The 23,284-nt window shown below is 41.2% G+C and overlaps 1 protein-coding gene across 1 annotated transcript in view; it reads left to right on the forward strand.

The window, feature by feature from the left end:
• Positions 1-23,284, forward strand: part of ANKIB1 (ankyrin repeat and IBR domain containing 1) — a 256,563-nt gene that overhangs the window by 169,463 nt on the left and 63,816 nt on the right. Inside the window, exons 7-9 of the mRNA XM_077490802.1 lie at positions 8,338-8,426; positions 11,381-11,525; positions 14,188-14,354. Coding sequence (XP_077346928.1) covers positions 8,338-8,426; positions 11,381-11,525; positions 14,188-14,354 — 401 coding nt within the window. The remainder of the gene's footprint in view (positions 1-8,337; positions 8,427-11,380; positions 11,526-14,187; positions 14,355-23,284) is intronic.

A 23,284-nucleotide genomic window follows, 5' to 3' on the forward strand; every position in this document is an offset into this window, starting at 1 on the left:
GGCCCGGGCGTGACGTTATGATGTCAAGTCCAGCCCAACGGAAGTAAACATTGCTGAGATCGTGTTTGTTTTATTTTTGTTTCGTTTTTTAATCTAGGTCAGGGATCTGCAATTAGCGGACCTCCAGCTGTTGCAAAACTACAAGTCCCATCATGCCTCTGCCTCGGGGTGTAATGCTTGTGGCTGTCAAGAGTCTTGCTATGCCTCATGGGACTTGAAGTTCTGCAACAGCTGGAGGTCCGCTAATTGCATATCCCTGATCTAGGTCTTTCCAGCCTGGAGGAGAGATGTGGGTGGGCTCTATAAGCGACATAAAGAGGACCTGTCATGCCCTATTCCTATTACACAGGATGTTCACATTCCTTGTAATAGGAATAAAAGTGATCAAAAAAAAAATTTAAGGGAAAGTGTAAAAATTTGAAAAAAATCATATAAAACAAACAATAAAAAAATATTTTTAAAGCGCCTCGCATACAGAAGCAAACACATACATACTTTGCGCCCACATATGTAAATGGCATTTAAACCACACGTGAGGTATCGCCGTGAACGTTAGAGCGAGAGCAACAATTCTAGCCTAAGATCTCCTCTGTTAATCTTAAAAGATAACCTGTAAACTGTCGCCTATGGAGATTTTTTAAGTACCAACGTTTGGCGCCATTCCACGAGCAGGCGCAGTTTTAAAGCGTGATATGTTTGGTATCTATTTACTCAGCATAACATCGTCTTTCACATTATACAAAACAATTGGGCTACCTTCACTGTTTTTTGTTTTGTTTTTTTGTTTTTTAATTCATGAATGTTTTATTTTATTTTTTTAAGGGGTTTGAAAAATTGCTGCACAAATACCGTGTAACATAAAAAGTTGCAACAATTGCCATTTTATTCCCTAGGGTCTCTGTGAAAAGAACATATATAATGTTTGGGGGTTCTGAGTAATTTTGTAGAAATTTTTTTTTTTTTTACATGTAGGAGAGGAGTGCCACTTGGGTGGCAAGTGGTTAAATTTGTTTTTAATCTGGCAGGGCCTTGCACTACATAGTTAAAGGTAAAGAAAATTGAATGAGTAAATTGTATAAAGTATGGCCAGCTTCAAGACCATTGTCAATGGGCTTTCATGAACAAATGCAGACATCAGTCTGAGATGCTTCTGAGCAGGTTCTGAATTTATTGCAGGTGCTTTTGGCATGCCATTAACTTGCTTGATGCTGCTCCTACATTCCCATAGTCTTTTATACAGAGAAGTGAACGAGCACCCATCGAAAAAGGTCCCGTTTACATTTTTGCTATTGCATTATTGGTGACAACTCACTAGATGCAGAATTTCTAAGGGTTCCTTCCCATGTGAGGTGGGGGGAATGGTAAAACCCCACAGTTGAGCCACGCATCTACCCTCCATCCACTACCCCCTTTAGCTGCAAAGGCAATGGCCAGGGTGTACACATGCTGTGATGCTTCATTTCGGGCTGCAGCAGTAATTCTGCTCTGTCATTTACATGAATGGGCCGCTCTGCATTGCACGTGATTGTAGCATACTGGTGTGGGAGTTTAAGGGGTTAAAGCAGGCAGTGAGGAGACAAAATAACACCTCCTCGTTGCTTGTCAAATGCTCTCTGAATAGATCACAGATTGCTCTTTAAGTAGCAAAGCACATGTGCACGAGCAATGGTGAGCTGCGCTAAATAAATCTAAAAAACTTGAGAAGCCAAAGACAAATAGCCTGGCTATATATTGAATGAATTATACCCCCAACCACAAGGGTTCATATGAATAAAAATGTGAATAATCAGTGACTGAAATTTGTAAATAAGTTAAGTGCATAAATTAATTACAGTGCATAATTGAATTCATTAGTTAAATAAATAAATTGATTATATATAAAAAAATATATATAAATAATTAAATAAATTCAAAAGTGAGAAATCAAAAGAAGCTACAATTCCGATTGGAATTAATGTTGAGGAGAGCTCGGTGTGGTTCCTTGTGACGGTCCATCTAGATTATCCATATACATGATTGTTTGATCTCACTTAACACTGAGATCTTATGCTCTGGTAAGCGGCTTTAATTACTCATTAGTGGAGGTGCTGCATTGGATTCCTGTCTACACAAAGTTACGTGGGTGTCAGTCATTTATTTCACTTTGGACGACTTACTACTATTTTGGCTTGTCACTATTTATGGGACCTGAGCGGACTATTATTTCTTTCTTTTTTATGTTTATATACTGAATGAAATTTATCTTTACTATCCATGTATATGTTTAAATTTACAAAGTGATTCATTATTCCTTTGTTTTAATTTCCATTCAATATATATATATTTTTTATTCATTTATTTCTGAATTTTTGATGAGGTACACTTGGTGAGGTTAGCCCACGTGATTGGTCATTAGTGTTGTAGCTTCTTTTGATTTCTCACTTTTGAATTTATTTAATTATTTTTTTATATATATATATATATATATATATATATATATATATATATATATATATATATATATATATTTTTTTTTTTTTTTTTATATAAATAATCAATTTATTTAACTAATGAATTTAATTATGCACTGTAATTAATTTATTTATGCACTTAAAGAGGGATTCCACCAAAAAAAATAAAAAATTAAAAGCCAGCAGCTATAAATACTACAGCTGCTGACTTTTAATAAATGGACACTCACCTGTCCGGGGTTCCAGCGATGCCGAGGCCGATCGATCGCTCGGCTCTCGGCTGCTGCAGTCACCATTCTAGGTGAGGGAATCAGGAAGTGAAGCGAATCGGCTTCACTTCCCGGTTTCCTACTGCGCGTGCACGAGCCGCGCCGCGCAATAGGAAATCTCCGCGCTGTCACTGGGACCCGTGTGTGTCCCAGCAGACAGCGCGGCAGGGCAGGAAATGGCGTAGACTCCCACGGGAGTCTATGCCCGGAAGTGGGTGTAAATACCTGTCAATTGTGACACCGGAGGGGGGAGGGATCCGATTAGCGGAGGTTCCAATTTAGGGTGAAATCCCGCTTTAACTTATTTACAAATTTCAGTCACTGATTATTCACATTTTTAATTCATATGAACCCTTGTGGTTGGGGGTATAATTCATTCAATATATAGCCAGGCTATTTGTCTTTGGCTTCTCAAGTTTTTTTAGATTTATTTAGCGCAGCTCACCATTACACATTAGTTATTATTATCGGAGTATTACGATTTGAGTTGCTGCTTATAGGGCTTTTTATTTGAATAGCGCAGTTTACTTTCTTTACCACATGTGCACGAGCCCCAAGACTCAACACATCATCGTTTTAGGCTAGGTTCACATTTATGCAGTTGATGCAGTTTTCTGGTGCGTTTTGTGTGTTAGAACACATGATTTTGCTTGCAGTTTTCATGCGTTTGCCTTTTTTTTTTCTCTCTCTCTCTTTAACAAACTGAATGTAAAAAAAAAAAAAAAAAAAGAATTGTCCACAGTAAAAAAAAATCGGGGGAAAAAAAAATCTGTCCCCCCCCCCTTCCAATGCATACCATATTGACAGGGACAAGGACCTTTTCCCCACAACCCTGGCCGGTGGTTATGGGAGTTTGACAAGGGGGCCCCCATATTCCGGCCCCAAAGTGAATGAGTATGGGGTACATGGTACCCCTTCTTATTCACCAAAAAATAAAGGTGTAGTGTAAAAATTTATAATAGGCAGTTTTTGACAGACCCCCTAAGGTTAATCTATTGTCAATGACCATGCTTCCGGCATCTGCCAGCTCTACCATCTGACAGTTCTTAACAAAGGACGGGGCCATTCTGTGACATAACTGGTGACCATGCCCCCTTACATGCTGGGACAATTACATCATAAGTTAGTGGGGGTCACCCCATGCACTGAATAATGCATAGGTGTGAATCTAGCTTTATGGTGTTTTGTTGTCTGTGTTAAAATCTGGGTGGGAGGGGAGGATTATCCCCCTGCACGTTAACGGTGTATTGTGGTAGCACATTATGAAAGGCTTGCCTTAAAATGAAGCCCTCCATCACTACTGACAGGACTTCCATCGTCACCCAGCCTTCCTTCCGGGTGTGCCAGCACTCTGAATGGCCGAGCAATACACACACATACATGCATACATACACACACTCACACACATATATATATATACATACAGTATCTCACAAAAGTGAGTATATCCCTCACATTTTTGTTAATATTTCATGTGACAACACTGAAGAAATGACACTTTGCTACAATGTAAAGTAGCGAGTGTACAGCTTGTATAACAGTGTAAGGCCCCTTTCACACTAACGTCCCGTTCAGGCCCGCCTGTCAGTTTTTCAGGCGGACCTGAACGGGTGCTCCATAGAGCTCTATGGAGCGTCGGATGTCAGCGGTGACATGTCCGCTGACATCCGACCCGCTTCGATCCGAAAAAGTGTGACGGAGGAAAAAGCTATTTTTCCATCCGTCTGCGGATCGGATCGGATGACGACGGGCACTGCGGTCCGTCGTCATCCGATCTCCCATAGGGGAGAGCGGCGCTGTGACAGGTCCGTCCCTGCACAGTGTGCGGAGACAGACCTGTCATCTCCCTGCTCAGCGGGGATCGGCGGAGTGATCCCCGCTGAGCAAACGGACATCCACGGGGCGGATCAGAACTGATCCGCCCCGTGTGAAAGGACCCTAAATTTGCTGTCCCCTCAAAATAACTCAACACACAGCCATGTCTAAACAAAAGTGGCAACAAAAGTGAGTACACCCCTAAGTGAAAATGTCCAAATTAGGCCTAATTACTCAGCAAGCAGTGTTCGCTACCACTTTAAATTACTAGCAAGGGAGCTATTCCCAGTTTGGGGAATCTGCCGCTGATCAGCCAGTGTGACTTTGCGTAGAGAAGTGATGACCATCTACCCACACACTGTTACTGCTCCGCTTTTATTGAGGTGACCTCTGTAGCCTCTCCATGGGTTTTTGACTGTAGATTTCATAACATTTTTAAAGGACTTGGCTTACTGAAATCGGCATGAGCCACTGCAGAGGAAACCAAGCAGCTGTCTGAGCAGTGGTGACCTTGGAGCTGTCTAGACAGCTGCTCTTTGGGGGTTCAGAGCTGGAAGATCGATAAGCAGGGGGTCACGTGGATTTGTTTTCACACAGAGAACCTCCTGAGGTCTCAGCAGATTCGGAATGATTTGCACATCCTGTGCTTTGGTACTAATAATTGAGCAAAGACCGGGATGACATGTAGGTTCATTTTTGTAGTTGATGGTAAAAATGTGAGGGTTTTTTTTTCTTCAGTTTGAGCATTAGAAATTTTTATTTAAGCCTCGGTTCACACTAGATCCCAACCCGTCCATGCAAACCAATTGCGAAGTGTATGTTAAGTTAATAACACCCTGCAATGTGTTTGCAAAACGCAATGCGAATGTGCTGCAATTCCTGTGCGAATTACATGCTGTGTCCCACACCATGACTTTGAACCCAGGATAATGGTGTTTAACCACTTGCCGACCATAATACTTATGAGTGGTTTACCAGAATTATGGCTGAAGCCATCGGCTATAACCCCCCAGTGCCTTTTTTGCATGCAGTGTCTGGCTTTTTCATTAAAGCATTCTGAGAGGCTCATGAGCAGCTGGAATGCTTTCCGAAGTGGCGTGAGGGGACATCCCCCCCCCCCCCAGACTCACCATTGCTGCCGGTTCACCCAAAAATAATCCGAAGGTGAGGCCAGCTGCTTCCATGGGCAATCAAAGAGTAGATACTGTTTGGGCGACTCTATGGCCTTAGAGGACCATCATGAAGTCACTTCGAGTTCAGGCTGAAAGTCAATTAATTTTTTTTGATCTTTTTGTTTTAAAGGTAAAGAAGATATTTGCATTTTTTTTCTACCCCAGACCTCTCAATAAAGAGGACCTGTCTTTCTTATTTCTATTACAAGGGATGTTTTTTTTTTTCTTTTAAGGGACAGTGTAAAAATAAGTAAAATAAATGAGAAAAAAATTATAGCGCCCCCATCCCTCCATGCTGGCACGTTGAATCAAATGCATACGCAAGTCGCGCATGCATATGCAAACAGTATTCGCACTACGCATGTGAGGTATCGCCACAAACATGAGCGATTAATAATGCTAGCGCTAGACCACCTTTGTAGCTCTAAACGGGTAACCTGTAAAAGCGTTAAAGGCGTTGGAGATTTTTAAGTACTGTAGGTTGTTGCCATTCCATGAGTGTGCACAATTTTAAAGTGTGACATGTTGGGTATCTATTTACTCAGCGTAACAACATCTTTCACATTTTACAAAAATGTTGGAGTAAATATTTTTTATTTTTTTTTCCAAGTCATTAAAGTGTATTTTTTCCCCAAAAAATGTGTTTGCAAAAACCGCTGCGCAAATACTGTGTGACAAGAAAAATTGCCACAATCGCCATTTTTTCCCTAGGGTCTCTGCTAAAAAAAAAAAAAAAAAAAATGTATAATGTTTGGGGGTTACAAGTAATTTTCTAGCAAAAATATACAGATTTAAACTTTTAAACAAAAAGTGCCAGAAAAAGCTTGGTCAGCAAGTAGTTAAATATGCATTTCTTAAATACATGCCAACTGACACATTGCACACTGTGCACCTATTAGTAGGTGTGTTAATGCAGAACAATGCATCATATACATACCCCATTCATTCCGCAGGTTCACACATCCATACACACCCCATTTGTTCTGCATCTTCATATGTGAAAAGCATGTTTACTTATGGCACTTAATTAATTAACCCATTTCTAGTGTAGAAGAGGGCAGAGTAATCACAATTGATGTATTATCCAGCACTTTGCCATTTCTTTTTTAACTTTGCAAAGAGCAGAGAAGGGTTCACACATCTGTCAAGTTTTTATTTCATTTTTTTCTCCCTGAGAGGGAGATTTCCCCTCATTTCCTGATATGCCTGACACCTCTGCAATAGAATGAAGACAAAAGCTGACAAATGAGGGGACACAGACAGCAGGGGAGAGTTGGAAATCTTGTGACTTAACTGCTGCCCCCCCCCCTTTCCTACTCCGTTGACAATGCTGTCAGTAGGACAGGAAGTTATATAAAATTTGCAAGGTGAACCACAGACCGCAATTAAGAGCATTCTCTTTTAACAGACTAGAAACTAGTGGTAGGCAGGCATGTACTGGCCATTGGGACTACTGGGAGTTTCCCGGTGGGCCGATGGCTCAGTGGGCCACTCTGATGTAAGGGGGCTGGTGATGGGCCACTCTGATGTAAGGGGGTGCTGATGGGACACTCTGATGTAAGGGGGTGCTCATGGGACACTCTGATGTAAGGGGGCTGCTCATGGGACACTCTGACGTAAGGGGGCTGCTCATGGGACACTCTGTTGTAAGTGGGCTGGTGATAGGACACTTTGATGTAAGGGAGTGCTGATGGGACACTCAAAATGTAAGTGGGCCAGTCTGGATGAAGTCCAGGGCCAAATTTCTGTCCCAGTCCAGCCCTGGTGGTAGGCTAGAACCTCTGTAAATGTTTATTGTTGTCTCTATCCACATTGAGCCCTGGTTCACGTTGGTGCAATTTGACGCATGCCAAATCCACGGCAATTGCCAACAATGGCACTGTCCTAATCGGTGTGACGACGCATTTGGGGCACCGCACCAATTTCCAAAAGTATTTTCTGTACTACTTTTGGCGCTTTCGGGGGTGCGATTTCCATTGATGTCTGTGCAGAAACCCACATAGATATCTCTGTAATCGTCCCCGAAATCAGGACTGATATGCGGGAATGAAATCGATCTCATTCCCTCACTCAATGTGAACCTGAGCTTAAGAGTCTTCCTTCACTCACTGTCACTTGCTGTCCTGCTGTCATTGAGACACAGAGAGATGAGAAATCTCTCTGTTATAATAATAATAATAATAACCTGACAGATATTCTAACCATTCTCCAGTCTATTAATAAAGAAAGATTTACATTTTAACAAAGTCTCCTAGGTGATCTAGTGACCATCAAAGTATTTACATATTCTTAACCAGCTTTAAAACCCACCCAACTGACCTCTGTATCTGCAAATACTGTGGAGCAACTCATCCTCAAGGTTCATAACAGAGGTTCACTATAGACCTCCCCCCAAAAACGCACCCCCAAAACACTGTATCTCTCAAGCTTTACACTAACCTTATCACTAAACTCGAAATTTAATTAACCCCTGTTCTGCTGGCTTGTTGATTGTCGGAGGTCTCTGCAGCAACAGTGTGCAGGTCCCCAAAGCATGCAAAATAAACTGCTTTGATCTATGCAGACAAATAGTATGTATGTGTTCAATATGGTAATAAAAGCACATCCATTAGTCTTGTCTTTTCTTAACAGTGTGGTATCTGCATGTGCAGTATTTCTGTATTTGAAGACCCCGTGGAAATGGCCTGTGGACATGACTTTTGCAGAACATGCTGGGAGTCGTAAGTATTAATACTTTAGTAAGATTGCTTGTTGAGAAAAGCACTGTACATGTTACTGAGTGCTTGGTGGTCTTGTAGAATTTGTAGAAAGTGATTGTGCTGGCCAACAACTTTTTTTTTTCTTCTTCTTCTTTTCTTAAACAGACATTTTATGGGTTTAATAAAAAAGTAACACAAAAGATCATCATGTAAGGAAGGGGTCGGCGACCCACAGGCTGCACCCAGCCTGCCACCGCTGATTGTCAGTGCCCGTGATTAATTCACGGGTACCCGGGCTGCGGACATGTTCGCTGTTGTCCTCTTCATTAGAAAAGTGGCGAGCGGCTGGTATCACAGGGCTGGATGGGAGCGGGAACCACTAAAGTAAACTTTTTACATTAAACAGCAGGTGATTGGTTGCCGGGCGATCCCAGCAACCAATTTCCAGCCGGTTGATGTAAAAAGTTAACTTCAGAGCTTCCCACCCACATCCAGCCCTGTGATACCAGCCGCTCACCTCTGTGCTATACACCTGTGTAAGGTAGGAAAGTTGTACCTACAGTGTGTGCTTTTTTTGTCCATAAAGGGCAGCGGACGCTGTGGGGGCAGGGGGCAGAGAACACTATGGGGGTAGAGGACAATAAAGTGGGGGGGGGGGGTGCAGGGACAGAAAACACTGCTTTAGGGGTACAGGAAACTTGCTATGGGGGGAGGGGGGCATAGGACACTATGGGAGTGATGTGAAGAGGGACAGAGGCCACTGCAATGGGGGGGGGCTATTATGGACCCCATCACCCCTGGGGACAGGGAACTCTTCACTTGGGGACAAGAACCCCATGACTCCTGGGGACAAGGGACTCCTTCTCCCCTGGGGACAGGGACCCCATCTGCAGACCATGCTGGCTGGCATCAGCCACCCTTGGGTGCCAGGATGGGGAAGGGGACAGTAAAAACTGAATCTCCAGCCACATGCTCCCTCAGGGTGAACTGGCTTTGTATTAGTGAAGCACCTTGAAATGAGGTAAACCTGTACTGTTTATTACTATTATGTTAGGATTATTATTATCTTCATTTATTAGCAGGTGAATGTGGTCCTCCATGCATTCACATAAATTGAATCCGGCTCTTAAGTGGAAAAAGTTTGCTGAGCCCCAATGTAAGGTATATGGAGGCACCACTCAATGCCTGTCTTTTTATCATGTAGGTGTATGGCGGCATGACTCAATGCCTGCCTGGTTTGTATCAGCCAAAAATATAAGCAGGAATCACGTGATGCACGTCTTGTATTACCTAAACAATTATGTGGGTATCACCCAATGCCCGCCTTATATCCTTCAAAGGTATAAAAGGTATATGCAGTCACCACTCAGTGTGTGCCTTGCATAACCAAATGGTATATGCAGGCACTACTCTATGCCTCCCTGCCTTGTATCATTTAAATGTTATGCAGACACCACTTGAAGCATGCCATGCTTTACTGTGGCACTACTGGATGCCTGCTGGCCTTGTATCACCAAAAATCATATGCAGGCATTACTCTATGCTAGTCTTGTATCACAGGACAATATATGCGGGCACCACTCAATGCCTTCCCTTTATTACCACAGCCTGTTGAGTGTCAAATCTGCATCCACAGCTTCCTCTACTTCTATTCCCACACGTCCCCCTTAAGTTTCCCTGCCTTGGCACTGCAGGAACTATCCTCGGTATATCCAGTTGTCTGTGCCCCCGGCAGGTGGGAGATGATAAAACAATTATTTGTAATATTATCCAGACACGTCTTTCTTACACAGGATCCTCAGTCTTGCGCAACAAGTCTGGCCGCCTCCAGCTTCCTTTTATTGCAACTTTATTGAAAATGACATTTTCCTTCCCACACTTGAAAGACTTGCGTATGTCTGTCAGGGCCAAAAAGAAAGGATTGCTGCAATGCCGAACCCCAGGGAAATTCTTCTCCGTCATGCAGAAAGGAAATGTAATTGTAGGAGGACAGTATACCAAGGCTCGCTCCATCTGTAAGGGAGATAAAACTGAAAAACAAAATGCACCTGCCAGAGGAAAAAATAATAAGATTTTTAATAACAATAAGAGATGAATTTAGGTTTTGGAGAATTATTAATATAGACTTTTCTTTGACTTGATTTTTTTTTTTTTTTTTTGTGAGCCTTACCGGTAAAGCTCACCAGATCCCAGGAACACCGGTGCTTGCCAATAATGCCAATCAGTGTCCACCTGTACCCACATGTGATGCCAATCATTACCCATTAGGTTGCCAATCAGTGGCCATCAGTAATGCCTGTCAGTGCCTCCTCATCAGTAATGACTATCAGTACTGCATATCAGTGCCACCTCATCAGTGTCACTTCATCTGTCCCGCCTCATCAGTGCCCGGCAGTGAAGGAGAAAACTTATTTACAATATTTTATAACGGAAACAAAAAAAAAGGTTTTTTTTTTTCAAAATGTTTGGTCTTTTTATTATTTGTTGTGCAAAAAAAAAAAAAAGCCAGTGGTGATCAAATACCGCCAAAAGAAAGCTCTATTTGTAGGAGAAAAAAAATAAACATTTCATATGGGTACAGTGTTGTATGACTGCACAATTGTCATTCAAATTGCAACAGTGCTGAAAGCTGAAAATTGGCCTGGGCAGGAAGGGGGTAAAAGTGCTCTTTATTGAAGTGGTTAAGGGCTGTTAAAAAAAAAAAAAACACCCAAACTCACAAAAACTTGAGTTTATCAGCTGCAAGTGTGCATGAGCCCTTATGGAGTTGAATTTAGAAGCTTTGACAAAAAAAAAATGCCAAAAAGCTCCTAAACAAGTTTAGAAGCTGTAGTTTACATGAAGCCTTAGATGCTACCATCAGCTGTTAGAAGTGTTTTTTGTAGATGATAGTTGTGTGTATTCATTTTTCAACTGTGATCCTTCAAAGTACAACTTCAGATGTTTAAAATGTTTCCTTCTCTTTTTTTTTTTAGGTTTTTAAACCTTAAAATTCAGGAAGGAGAAGCTCATAACATCTTCTGCCCAGCCTATGACTGTTTCCAGCTGGTTCCCGTGGAGGTCATAGAGAGTGTGGTGTCCAAGGAGATGGATAAGAGATACCTTCTGTTTGACATTAAGGTGGGCATGAAAGGGTGCGCCCATCCAAACCTGATAAGCCCATCTCCTGCCTGTACAGCTTGCAAAGAGTTTTTTTTTTTTTTGGACCTTCATACACTTTTTTTGCATTTTATTTTTTTACATTCTATATTCATCATTCATTGCCAGACTGGTCCCTTTATATGCTGTTCTGTGTGTTGTATACCCACTTTCAGCCAAATCACGTACATGTATGTGATTGACTTCAAATGGTTACATCGGGGTTATGTCTGCAGCTGTATGCCATAGCCCTGGCATTTGTTTTTCAGCTGGCTATGCTCATTCATCTAAAATCCTAGCAGCTGTTTAGCTGCTGAATTGCTTTTACAGGCGGCTGGAGGGGACGTCCCAGTGCCCTTGGCCTTTCTGGGCTCTCCCGTACGATCAGGGAACCCGATATACAATCCGACCACGCTGCTGGGTTTTCATAGAGCTGGCTGAGGACCTTCTGGTCTAGGAGACCAGAAGAAACATCATTATGTCCTTTCTGGTTAGGGCAGATGTAAACCCTCCCATTTTTTTAAAGCATTATATTATTGTATTTTTATTTTTTATTTTTTGATCTGATGCTTTCCAGGGTAGAGCAGAGATCTGGGTTCATATAGGCCAGATGTCTCCATAAAGACGACCTGCCATGCCTTATTTCTATCACAAGGAATGCTTACATTTCTTGTGATAGGAATAAAAGTGATTAAAAAATGAAAGGGACAATGGGAAAAAAAAATGTTTAATTAAAAAAAATGTTTTTAAAGTGCCCACATTCCTCCATGCTCGCATGCAGAAAACAAACGCATACATAGGTCGCGCACACATGTAACCAGTGTTCACACCCCACGTGTGAGGTATCCCCGCAAACGTTTTAGCTACAACAAGAATTTTAGCGGTAGACCTCGTGTGTGTGTGTGTGTGTGTATGTGTGTGTATATATATATATATATATATATATTGTGTGTGTGTGTGTGTATATATATATATATATATATATATATATGTGTGTGTGTGTGTGTGTTTGTATGTAGACACTCGCACACACTAATTTGAATACCAGCCAATTAAACTACCAGCACATCTTTGGAGTGTAGGAGGGAAGTGGAGTACATGCAAACTCAATGCAAATAGTGCCCTGAACGGGATTCAAACTAAGGACCCCAGTGCAAAAAGCAGAAGTGCTGAGCACTAAACCATTGTTTTTACTGCTTTGCTGTGTACACTGTGCTATGCATCGTCATATATGACACACTTCTTAACTGATAACATTGTGCAGCACACTAAACATTTTATTCTAAAGGGCTACATACATTGTATTATAACTGTATATCATACTATGTATGTTATTTTATCAGCATTAGTCTGTATGTTTTATACTGAGCTGTATACTCTGTGTTGTACATTTTATATTCCACAGGTTCTTTGCTGTATATACTCTGCTAGATGTTATGCTTAGCTATATACACAGTAATGTACATTACATACTGATTCTGCTCTATTGCATGGTCTGTGCTGTATTCTACATACCCTGATACGGAATAACACTGATACACCAGAGGGTACATCTGCTTCATAAAGTACTATAGTTGTTACATTTGACATTGATAACAATCATAAATGTAAAAGATATCCAATGGCATTTTAGTTAGTTAAAGTGATTCTAAAGGCTTTAGTTTTTTTTTACCTTAATGCAGTCTCTGTGTTAAAGTAGAACTCTAAGCAAAACTTTTTATTTCATTTTGGATAGAGTAAGGGAGGGTTATAACCCCGTTAGATTTTTTTTTTTTCTCGCTATACGTGTCCCATTGCAGAGAATTGCCTTCACTTCTCATCCCATAGCCAAACTAGAAATGAGAGGAAATACTTGCAAGATAAGGGATTGTTTTGGGAACCCACAGCTCATCAGAACTAATGTCCCTATTGGAAGATTTCCCATTTATTACTTTTCTGTGAATTTTCTTTTACTTTCAATGATAATGGTAAACAGGACAAATAGGAAGAGTTGTAAAAACATTTTGATTTTAGTTATACTTTAAGGTAAAAAATCTTCTGTGTCCAGGAAACTCCCCCCCCCCCCCCCTTATATTTGCCTAAACCCGATCTCAATCCAGAAATGTGCAAGAGAGCAGAAGCTCTTTCCTCTCTCTCCCTCTTCACTGGGCAGATTGATAGCAGCAGGAGCCATTTGCACCTGCTGCTGTCAATCAAATTCTTTGACGGAGGCACAGGGTGGCTGGGCTGAGCCGTGCTGACTGTGTCTATAGATGCAGGCAGCATGGCTCTGGATCGAGCGCACGCAAGTACCCCCAAAGGAAGCTACTTTCTATGGGGGCACGCACTGAAGAAGTGGAGACAGGAGTGTGCTGGTGATGGACACCAGAAGAGGAGGGTTGCGGCTGCTGTGCGCAAAACCATTGCACAGAACAGGTTTGACATGTTTGTTATTTAAAAAAAAAAAAGTAAGAAGGTTTACAATGACTTTAAAGACCAGAGATTGCACAGTTGGGGGTACTGGTATGCTTTTAACATCACAGGCGTGGTACACAGCCATACGCTTGTTAGTTGGTATATACTGTTAAAATTGTATTTATTTTTTTAAGTGCAATAAATGATGTAATTCTGCTGTTGTTTGATTTGTTTTTTTTAATACCGGCAGGCATTTGTTGAAAATAACACTGCAATTCGATGGTGTCCAACACCAGCCTGCGAGCGGGCTGTGCGCTTAAAGAAGCAAGGGACCAATACATCTGGGTCTGACATCCTGACATTCCCCTTGTTACGAGCTCCAGCCGTGGACTGTGGGAAAGGGCATCTGTTCTGCTGGTTAGTGCATTTTAATGTTACAATTATTACTTGGCACTTGATTTTTTTTGTATATTTTGAAGAAGAACTTCAACCTTACTGTTAATAATAAAAAAGTATAAATCTTAAAGGTATTCCCTGTATAAAAGTAAAAAAAACAAAAAACATACTTACTAGTCCATGGAGTTCAATGCTGTCATGCTTGCAGAGAAAGTTCTCTTTCTGCTTCTCTTTCACCACCATCCTAAATGAATTTCCAGTACACACCGCAGAGATGAGCCCCACTGCGTGTCTGCACATGTGCTAGACCCCTTGCACATTCAGACACGCAGTGGACCCCTGCTAGTAAACTGGCAGACATCCCACATCATATCTGACACTTGCAAGATGCCCTGATCTGCCTCTTGGGATGAGAGACACAGATCTAAAGTGGCAGTTTGCACGACCGCACACATGCGCAGATATCCCAGAGTGACCTGCATTGTTCCTGTGCATGAGCAGGGTCTGGGCATGTCACCCTCGCCTAGGTGAGAAATATGTGAAAAAATATATATTTACTTAAAAAAAAAAAAAAAGTGAGGGTAAATTTTAAGGAGAATTCTTGGATGTCTGGCTTTTTTGAGGTCACTCCTAATAAATAAACCAAAACCTTTACCATCGACCTAAAAAGCAAGCAGTGTTTTATCCATATGTACTATACTACTACTGTAGTGATAAGAAAGCTATGCACCAGATAGTCATTTTTATTGGCCTTATCATATGGACAGCGGTGCAGCTTTATGATGTTACCCTAAAGCCTTTCTGATTGTAAAAAGTAGACCAAGAGTTTGCGCTTAAAGGCTTATTGCACTTTTCCTGTTTCTGTGACACCCATATTTAGGGTGTAACATGGAACATGGTGCTGTTCCCCGGCCCTCCACCCACAAACACTTGTTTACCTTTAATCATGGGGTTTTTCATTCTGCAATATTCTGTGCATTTTTAAAATTCAGTGCTGCTGTGCGTCTTGTTATCCACATTAAAGAAAATAGCTTGATTCAGCGCTATTGTGCTCTGCCAACAGGGAGCCTTCCTTGCCAGCAGAACACAATGATTACTGCTAGCAGCTATAGCAGCAGGCAGTAATCAAACGCAAAGAATCCAATAGGCTGGTTGTACCCAAGTCGATTGACGGATCGACTTTGGTACAACCAAATCTCGGCCACTCCCTGTTTACCCGACAAGACTTGATCCATCTATGACCAGCTTAAAAACCCATCTTCCAGTGCTGCAGGGGACATGTTCTGAATGAAATGCGGGTACAGTGACGTCAGCTCACCTAGTTCATTGAGCACTTTCTCCAGCTCCATAACCAAAAGTCTGTATCTCCGTACGGACCTGGGGCTAGAGGAATAGCCTGCAGGAACCTGTGCATTGCACCCATGATTAAAGTGCTTGCAAACCTTCAGTTTAAAAAAAAATAACAAACATGTTATACTTACCTGTTCTGTGCAATAGTTTTGCACAGAGCAGCCCCAATCCTCTTCTTTTGGGGTCTGGCGCTCCAAGCCCCTCCTCTTTATTGGGTGCCCCCACAGAAAGCCGCTTTCCATAGGGGAACCCGTGTGTGCTCACTCCTGAGTCCAGCATCCATTGACACAGACAGCAGGACTCTGCCCTGCCCCTCTGCTCCCGTGTCACAGGATTTAATTGACAACAGCGGGATCCATTCAGGCGAAAGACAGCTGTTGGAGCCACTGCACTCGTGCACATCTCTGGATTGGATCAAGCTCAGTTAAGAAAAAGGGGGGTGTGGCTCTGGAGCTGCAGCACAGAAGGTCTTTCACATTAATGCATAGAATGCATTAAAGTGAAAAACCGTAGAACCACTTTAACTGATCACAATTGCAATATTTTCCAGGCCCCATTGCAAAAAATGTAAGTGATTGTAAAGTCTTGTTTTTTTTTTTTCTCTAAAAATAACAAACATGTTATACTTGCCTGCCCTGTGCAGGGGTTTTGCACAGAACAGCCTGGATCCTCCTCTTCTGGGATCCCTTTTCATTGCTGCTAGCCCCATCCCTCCTGTCGAGTGCCCCCACAGCAATCAGCTTGCTATGGGGGCACCCGAGCCGCGCTGCAGCTCCATGTGTCCATTTAGACACGGAGCTGTGGTTCAGCCCTGCCCCTCTCTCTTCTGATTGGCTAACTGATATTGCATGACAGCTGCGGTAGCCAATGACACAGCTGCTGTAACTCAGCCAATCAGGAGGAAGAGTCCCAGACGGCCGACGGACAGAGATGGTGCTCAGGTAAGTATTAAAGGAGTTGTGAAGGCAGAAAGATTTTATCTTAATGCATTCTACGCATTAAGAGGATAAACCTTCTGTGTGTAGCAGCCTCCCCAGTATCCCCCCTAATTACCTACCTGAGCTCATTCTCTTTCCAGCGATGTCCACGATCCCCTCAGCCATTCAGGACACTCCTCCCGATTGGCTTAGACAGAGCAGCTGCACCATTGGCTCCCGTGGCTGTCAATCAAAGTCAGTCAGCCAATCAGGGGAGAGAGGGGTCGGAGCCAGGTCAGGACTCCGTGTCTGAACAGATGCACAAAGCTCTGACTCCGCTTGGGTGCCCCCCTGTAGCAATCTGCTGGCTGAGGGGCACTCAAAGGAGGGAGGGGCCAGGAGCAGCAAAGAGGGACCCAAGAAGAGGAGGATCGGGGGTGCTCTGTGCAAAACCAACCGCACCGAGGAGGCAAGTATAACATAAAACAAGCCTTTACAATCACTTTAAGGGGGCTGCTACACACAGAAGGCTTTTTATCTTAATGCAGAGACTGCATTAAGAGATAAACCCTTCTGCCTTTACAACTCTTTAAGGCTTTAGAACCAGTTGCAATGCTTTCCAGGCTCCAATGCAAAAAATTAACAAATGCAATTTTTTTTTCTATATGGGTGCCTTTTTATTAATGTTTTTATAAAAAGTTGAATTTTCCTTTTTAAGTCTACTTTAAAAAATTCTTAATCCATCCTTGCAGCACTTTTTTTTTTTTTTTTCTTTCTCATTTTATTTTTATAATGTGTATAGGTCGGGTTAGTCTGAATTCTTCTGTTTCTCCATATGAACACATGAGTCACTCTTGGCTCACGGCAGTAAAGGGCAAGCATTGTCCTCCGTATTACATAACTCGGTGTGAGATGAAGCCTGGCTATTGTGGTCAGTGTCTTGCTACCTGCGGGAAGCCTGTGTCTTGCTTTCTGTCCTCTTGTTAGATTGTACATCATTTATAAAGAAGCTGTAATGGTAGACATGACACAGGGCGCTGCGAGGGAAAGGCATTCATAGCCTCCTGTGGCCTGTAACCAGAGACTTGTATGCTAAGGTGCCTTTCACTGTGGACTTCTGAGGATGCTTGGGGCGAAATCGTGATGGAAGAAACAGTTTGATGTCCAAACCGGTTCCATAATAAAGATGTACTGATAAGTCAAGTCTAATATATTAGGTCTTTGTGCTACAGCAGTGTAGGAATGTAACCTAGTGTTTCCCAGTCCTTAAAAGACCTGCCGTGTATCTAGTAACACAAACACTGTGAATTATTCATTGCGGGGATAGCCAAGACTAAAGCAGGACAGGAATGAAACCGCGTCTGAAACTGGGATCTGGTTAATGTCAAGTTAGTGTTGCGGAAAGATAATTACAATGGAGAGAAAACACGCCCATAAATTCAATTGTGCAACTTTTATATTGGAGCAGGGTGGATTTAATTTAAATCAAGTCAATTTAAATCAAGATTTAAATAATTAGTAAAAAGACTTGATTTAAATCAACTCCATTTAAATCATAATTGTTAAAGAGCAACTGTCATCTCTGTCCTTTAACGGCTCCTCCTCTGACCCGCTGTTGACTCACCGACAGTCCCATTCACTTTAAAGTGGAAGTAAACTCCCCTATTGTTTTCAGCCAAGGAAGCTGCCATCTCTGCCTCTGTTTAATCTTCAACTGCTATGGTGCTGCACATGTGATTCGTTATGACACCAGCCATTGAATGGTTTGATAGTTTGGCTGAGAGCACAGCCAATGTGCAGTTAGCATTCCCGGCATGCCCTTTTTTTTTTTTTTAACTGTTTAAATCGATGTGTTTACTTCCACTTTAATGGGACGGCTGGTGATGCGGCAGTGACACAACAAGGTGAGGGATATGGTGGCAGCAGATGAGTGGATGCCCGCTAACAGGCGCTGCCACGATGTACCTGAAATGATAGGTGCTCGTTAAATGTAAGGACTCATTCTAGCTGGTAGTTAGAATCTTTAATATTTGAAAAAACAAAATGAAGGTTTGCTATTTAGACCAGTAAGCTGTCAGGTTAGGAAAACAGCGATTTCAAAACCGATTCAATCATACAGTTTGTAGTGTACATAGATTTGCAAAACAATGGGATAAAAGGAATATTCCTGAACTTTGTTTTTTTTCTCATGGTTACTGTGCGATTGTGTGAATGCATCTATGCAGTGCATGCTATCTCAGCTTGTCGATGGGGGGGATATGACTGCGCTAACTCAATCAGTAAAGAAAAATGCTGCTACATAAGAATGTGACAAAAATTCAATGCTAAAGATCAGTGAAAAATGTAGCGCTAAAAATATAAAACAGTAAACATTGAACAATATATCAAGTATTGTGTGTAAATAATAATTACTTTGGGATAAAAATGTATCTTAAATATAATGAATATAAAACAGAATATGTATATAATGAGTAGAAACACAGGTGAGAAAGTCCTAAAGGTGAAACAATCCTATGGTAAACGTATATGGAAACCACCACGAAAAGTTGTTGCTCAGTAGTGGGGTACAAAGGCCTCAGCAGGCATGTAGAGCATCCGGGATAGTGTGTCCTCCACCCGAGATAAGGAGTATACACTCTTATAGGAAATAGCGGACTCGAATGTCAGCCACAACGAGTCAATCAAGTGAGGATAGCCTGATCAGCAGATTTCCAAAACGATCCAGGGAATCCAAAGAACTCCATGAATGAATCCAGGGCATCATGTAGGTAACCATGAGGCTGGAACTCGGGTGTTAAGCAGCCGTACTGGAAAGCCAAAAAATTATTACAAGATCACATTGTTGAGTAATCAAAAAGTTCACATTCTTCACTTCTCTCAAAAGTGGTAGCGGCTAGTTCCTACCTAGTAGAAGGGCCCTGGTGATGTCAGCAGACTATGTGACTGTTTGGTCACATGATACTGAGCACTATGGGCAGTGGATAGAATGCCTTTTTTATTTTTTACAAACACTTTTTTTTCCCTCTCTGCAAGTAAAGACCGAGATACAATGTATCTCTCTTCTACATTCACAGAGAGAAAAAACATGAGGGCGGGCTTAACGTGTAACTGATCACTGCTAGCCAGTCAGAGGCTATCACAGTGATCGTGTGACTCAGAATCGGGTATTCCCAGGTCCTGATCGTTAAACCAGGGCTATCCGAGAGACCCTGTCTGTACTGTGAGCAAAATAGATGGCCCCACGGAAAAAAGTCCAGTCTAGTGGGGCCACATGTTTGTGTTAGGTCGGCGTCAAGGGGCTAAATAACCACAGCAATATACTCGCATAAGCTACTTGACATAAAAGCATTTTGGTATATACAGCCATCGATCTGCTCACTCTCAGTCCAATACTATAGAAGTTTTCCCCTTAAAAAAGGCGGGACTTTTTAGGCATAGACTGTGACCCCAATTGATTTGGAAAAAATGTATAAAAAAATAATTTTATTTCAACATAGAAAGAAAAAACAAAGAATAATATATTAACATACATTTCCGAACAGGAGAAAGGGACACATTACTTCCTCCATGTGCATATATTTTTAGAATCAGAAAACGTTTGCTTCCTACATCTTATTCCAAAGGAACAGACTTCTATGACATTGTATATAGGCGTATTCAAAGCATTCTACAAACAAGGTCAAATTGCGTTAATATTGTGCATCCAATGTAACCTATGCGTTACGGAGTTATCTTACTCCTTCTTCAGGGATGATCCATTTTAGCACACTTAAATTTACAAAATAGTAGAATCTATAAAAAACATAAGAAATAATTATATATACGTACAATTTAAAAAAAAAAAAAAAAAAAAAAAAAAAACCACAACGCACCACTAAAACGCACCACCTATATATACGATCTTCACTCCAAGATGCAGGTCTAGGCTCATAATGAGGGGGGGGATGTTTGACCACCTTCTTGGATGGGAACCGGGACCGCAGTGATAGGCGGACTGTAAGGGAGGAGGTGTACAAGTAAAGTAAATGCATGTCAAATTTTCACATGCCTAGATTTTAAATAAGTATTGCATGTATTTTACTGTAGCGCCAATAATGGCAGATAAAGGTTCTATATGTTAACCCTCTTGTATGACTTCCGTCATTACATTTGTACTAAGAGGGAAACACCCCTAAAGAAAGGGGGGAACTTTATCTAAAAAAAAGCTATCTCATAGTAATCATTCCTAAAGATAATAATATTGCAAAATCTTTTAAAAAATCTTACCTAAAAGCGTTTTATAGAGTAGTTTGCTGTGTCCCGAAGAGAAAACACCTGAGATTCCTATGTTAGAATTGTTAAAATGAGATTCCCAAATATTGCAACTCTTTTAAATGTTTAAGGCAATCTATTTGGCTTATGTCGGTCTGTATGCAGCCTTATGGAAAAATGAAGGGGAATTAACGGATATAACTGTCCTTCCCCTTCCCATTTTAGGCTGGACCTGACACGTCTATCTCTGGGGGGAATCTTTTTCTCCCATAGCACCAAAATCCTTGGACTACAGAGAGATTGCGGTGACTTTAAGCCAAATAGTTGTTTTTTTTTTGAAATTGTACGTATATATAATTATTTCTTATGTTTTTTATAGATTCTACTATTTTGTAAATTTAAGTGTGCTAAAATGGATCATCCCTGAAGAAGGAGTAAGATAACTCCGTAACGCGTAGGTTACATTGGATGCACAATATTAACGCAATTTGACCTTGTTTGTAGAATGCTTTGAATACGCCTATATACAATGTCATAGAAGTCTGTTCCTTTGGAATAAGATGTAGGAAGCAAATGTTTTCTGATTCTAAAAATATATGCACATGGAGGAAGTAATGTGTCCCTTTCTCCTGTTCGGAAATGTATGTTAATATATTATTCTTTGTTTTTTCTTTCTATGTTGAAATAAAATTATTTTTTTATACATTTTTACCAAATCAATTGGTGTCACAGTCTATGCCTAAAAAGTCCCGCCTTTTTAACGAGAAAACTTATATAGTATTTCATGTTGGGATGTTGGCTACTATTAAGCGGATCTTAATTTATACCTCGCACAATTCTGATTTTCACTCTCAGTCCAAGGGATCCATCGTCTACACATGCTGGTAATGCAAACGCAAGCCGAGTCCACTAACCGATGGGAAACTGCATGATGACATCCCAGGGGTGTGTAGATCTGCCCTTACATGTTACGTCCTAGAGGCAGAGCTTTATTTTGCAAACTTACATTAATTTCAGTGTTTTGTGTTTTTTTGGGGGATTTTTTGAATTGATTTCATGGATTTATTTGCGTACAGATGTAACACTGTTAAAGAGGAACTGCAGTCTGCTCACATAATTTGTAATAAAAAAAAACCTTTGCCATTCTGAAGCTTCCTTCCAACCACTTTGCATAGTTCTTTATATATACTGAGATTCTGTACTTGCCAAATATGCTGCAGAAATCTCCCTCCACTGAGTCTGGCTGCAACCATTTTAACTGTGGGCAGTTGAAGCTGCTGCCTGTTCACTTTCTGGATTTACACAGAGACACACCTCCAGCTCTGCAGCTCAGATTGGTCCTCTTAAGACTCATCCCCCCTCCCTTCCTGGCAAACACTCCAAGAGAGAGAGAGAGAGCTGTGCATGATGTCATAAGCCTAGGCTTATTACCAGACAAGAAACAGGAAGTGGGCTGTATAAGGTATTTACTGGGCAGAAAAAAATGTTTTACTATCCAAAGTTAAAACAACAAGGATTTAATAGATGGAAAGTTGAAAAAACAACTGAAGGTCCGCTTTAAGAACTGCACAATATATACAGGTGCATCTCATAAAATTTGAATGTCATCAAAAAGTTATTTCAGTAATTCAATTCAAAAAATGAAACTCGTATATTTTATATAGATGCGTGTGATATATTTCAAGCATTTCTTTATTTTAATTTTGATTATGGCTTACAGCTAGTGAAAACCCCAAATTCAGTATCTCAGAAAATTTGAATATTCCATAAGACCAATAAAAAAAAAAAAAAATAATAATTTTTAATACAGAAATGTTGGCTTACTGAAAAATATGTCCATATACAGTATAATATGCACTCAGTACTTGGAGCTCCTTTTTGTATGAATTACTGCATCAATGCGGTGTGGTATGGTGGTGATCAGCCTGTGGCACTTCTGAGGTGTTATGGAAGCCCAGGTTTCTTTGATAGCAGTGTTCGGCTCATCTGCATTGTTGGGTCTGGTAAGAAAAAATTGTTTTTTTGTGCGTTGCGCTGCTGGATTATATATGTCCTGGATGGGGGGAGTGAGGAAGGAAAAAAGAGGGGTTTTTTTATGGGGGAGGGGAAAAAGGTTTGGGGGAAAAAAACCGCTGAAGTTGATAAATTGGGGTGGCGGATTTAGGGATGTCAAGTCTGCTTATCACAGAGTTTTGCAATCCTTGCTGTGTATGTCAGTAAATGCAGCAGAAGTAATGGATAGCTGGCAGGATCACAAATTATAGTCCACAGTTACTGGTTGTGGAAAATAGTCATAGAAAGGGGATGATTTCTTTAGCACAGGCAGGTAGGCAGCATGTTCAAGGATAGAAGGTACCTTGTAAAAGACATATAAACAGAAGAAAAAACAGCGCCAATCTAAGTGCAGTATTGTTGAATCAAAGACATTTAATT

Source organism: Lithobates pipiens, unplaced genomic scaffold (assembly GCF_037356315.1).
Source record: "Lithobates pipiens isolate NorthernLeopardFrog02 unplaced genomic scaffold, aLitPip1_a1.2 Scaffold_19, whole genome shotgun sequence".
NCBI classification, from domain to species: Eukaryota; Metazoa; Chordata; class Amphibia; order Anura; family Ranidae; genus Lithobates; species Lithobates pipiens.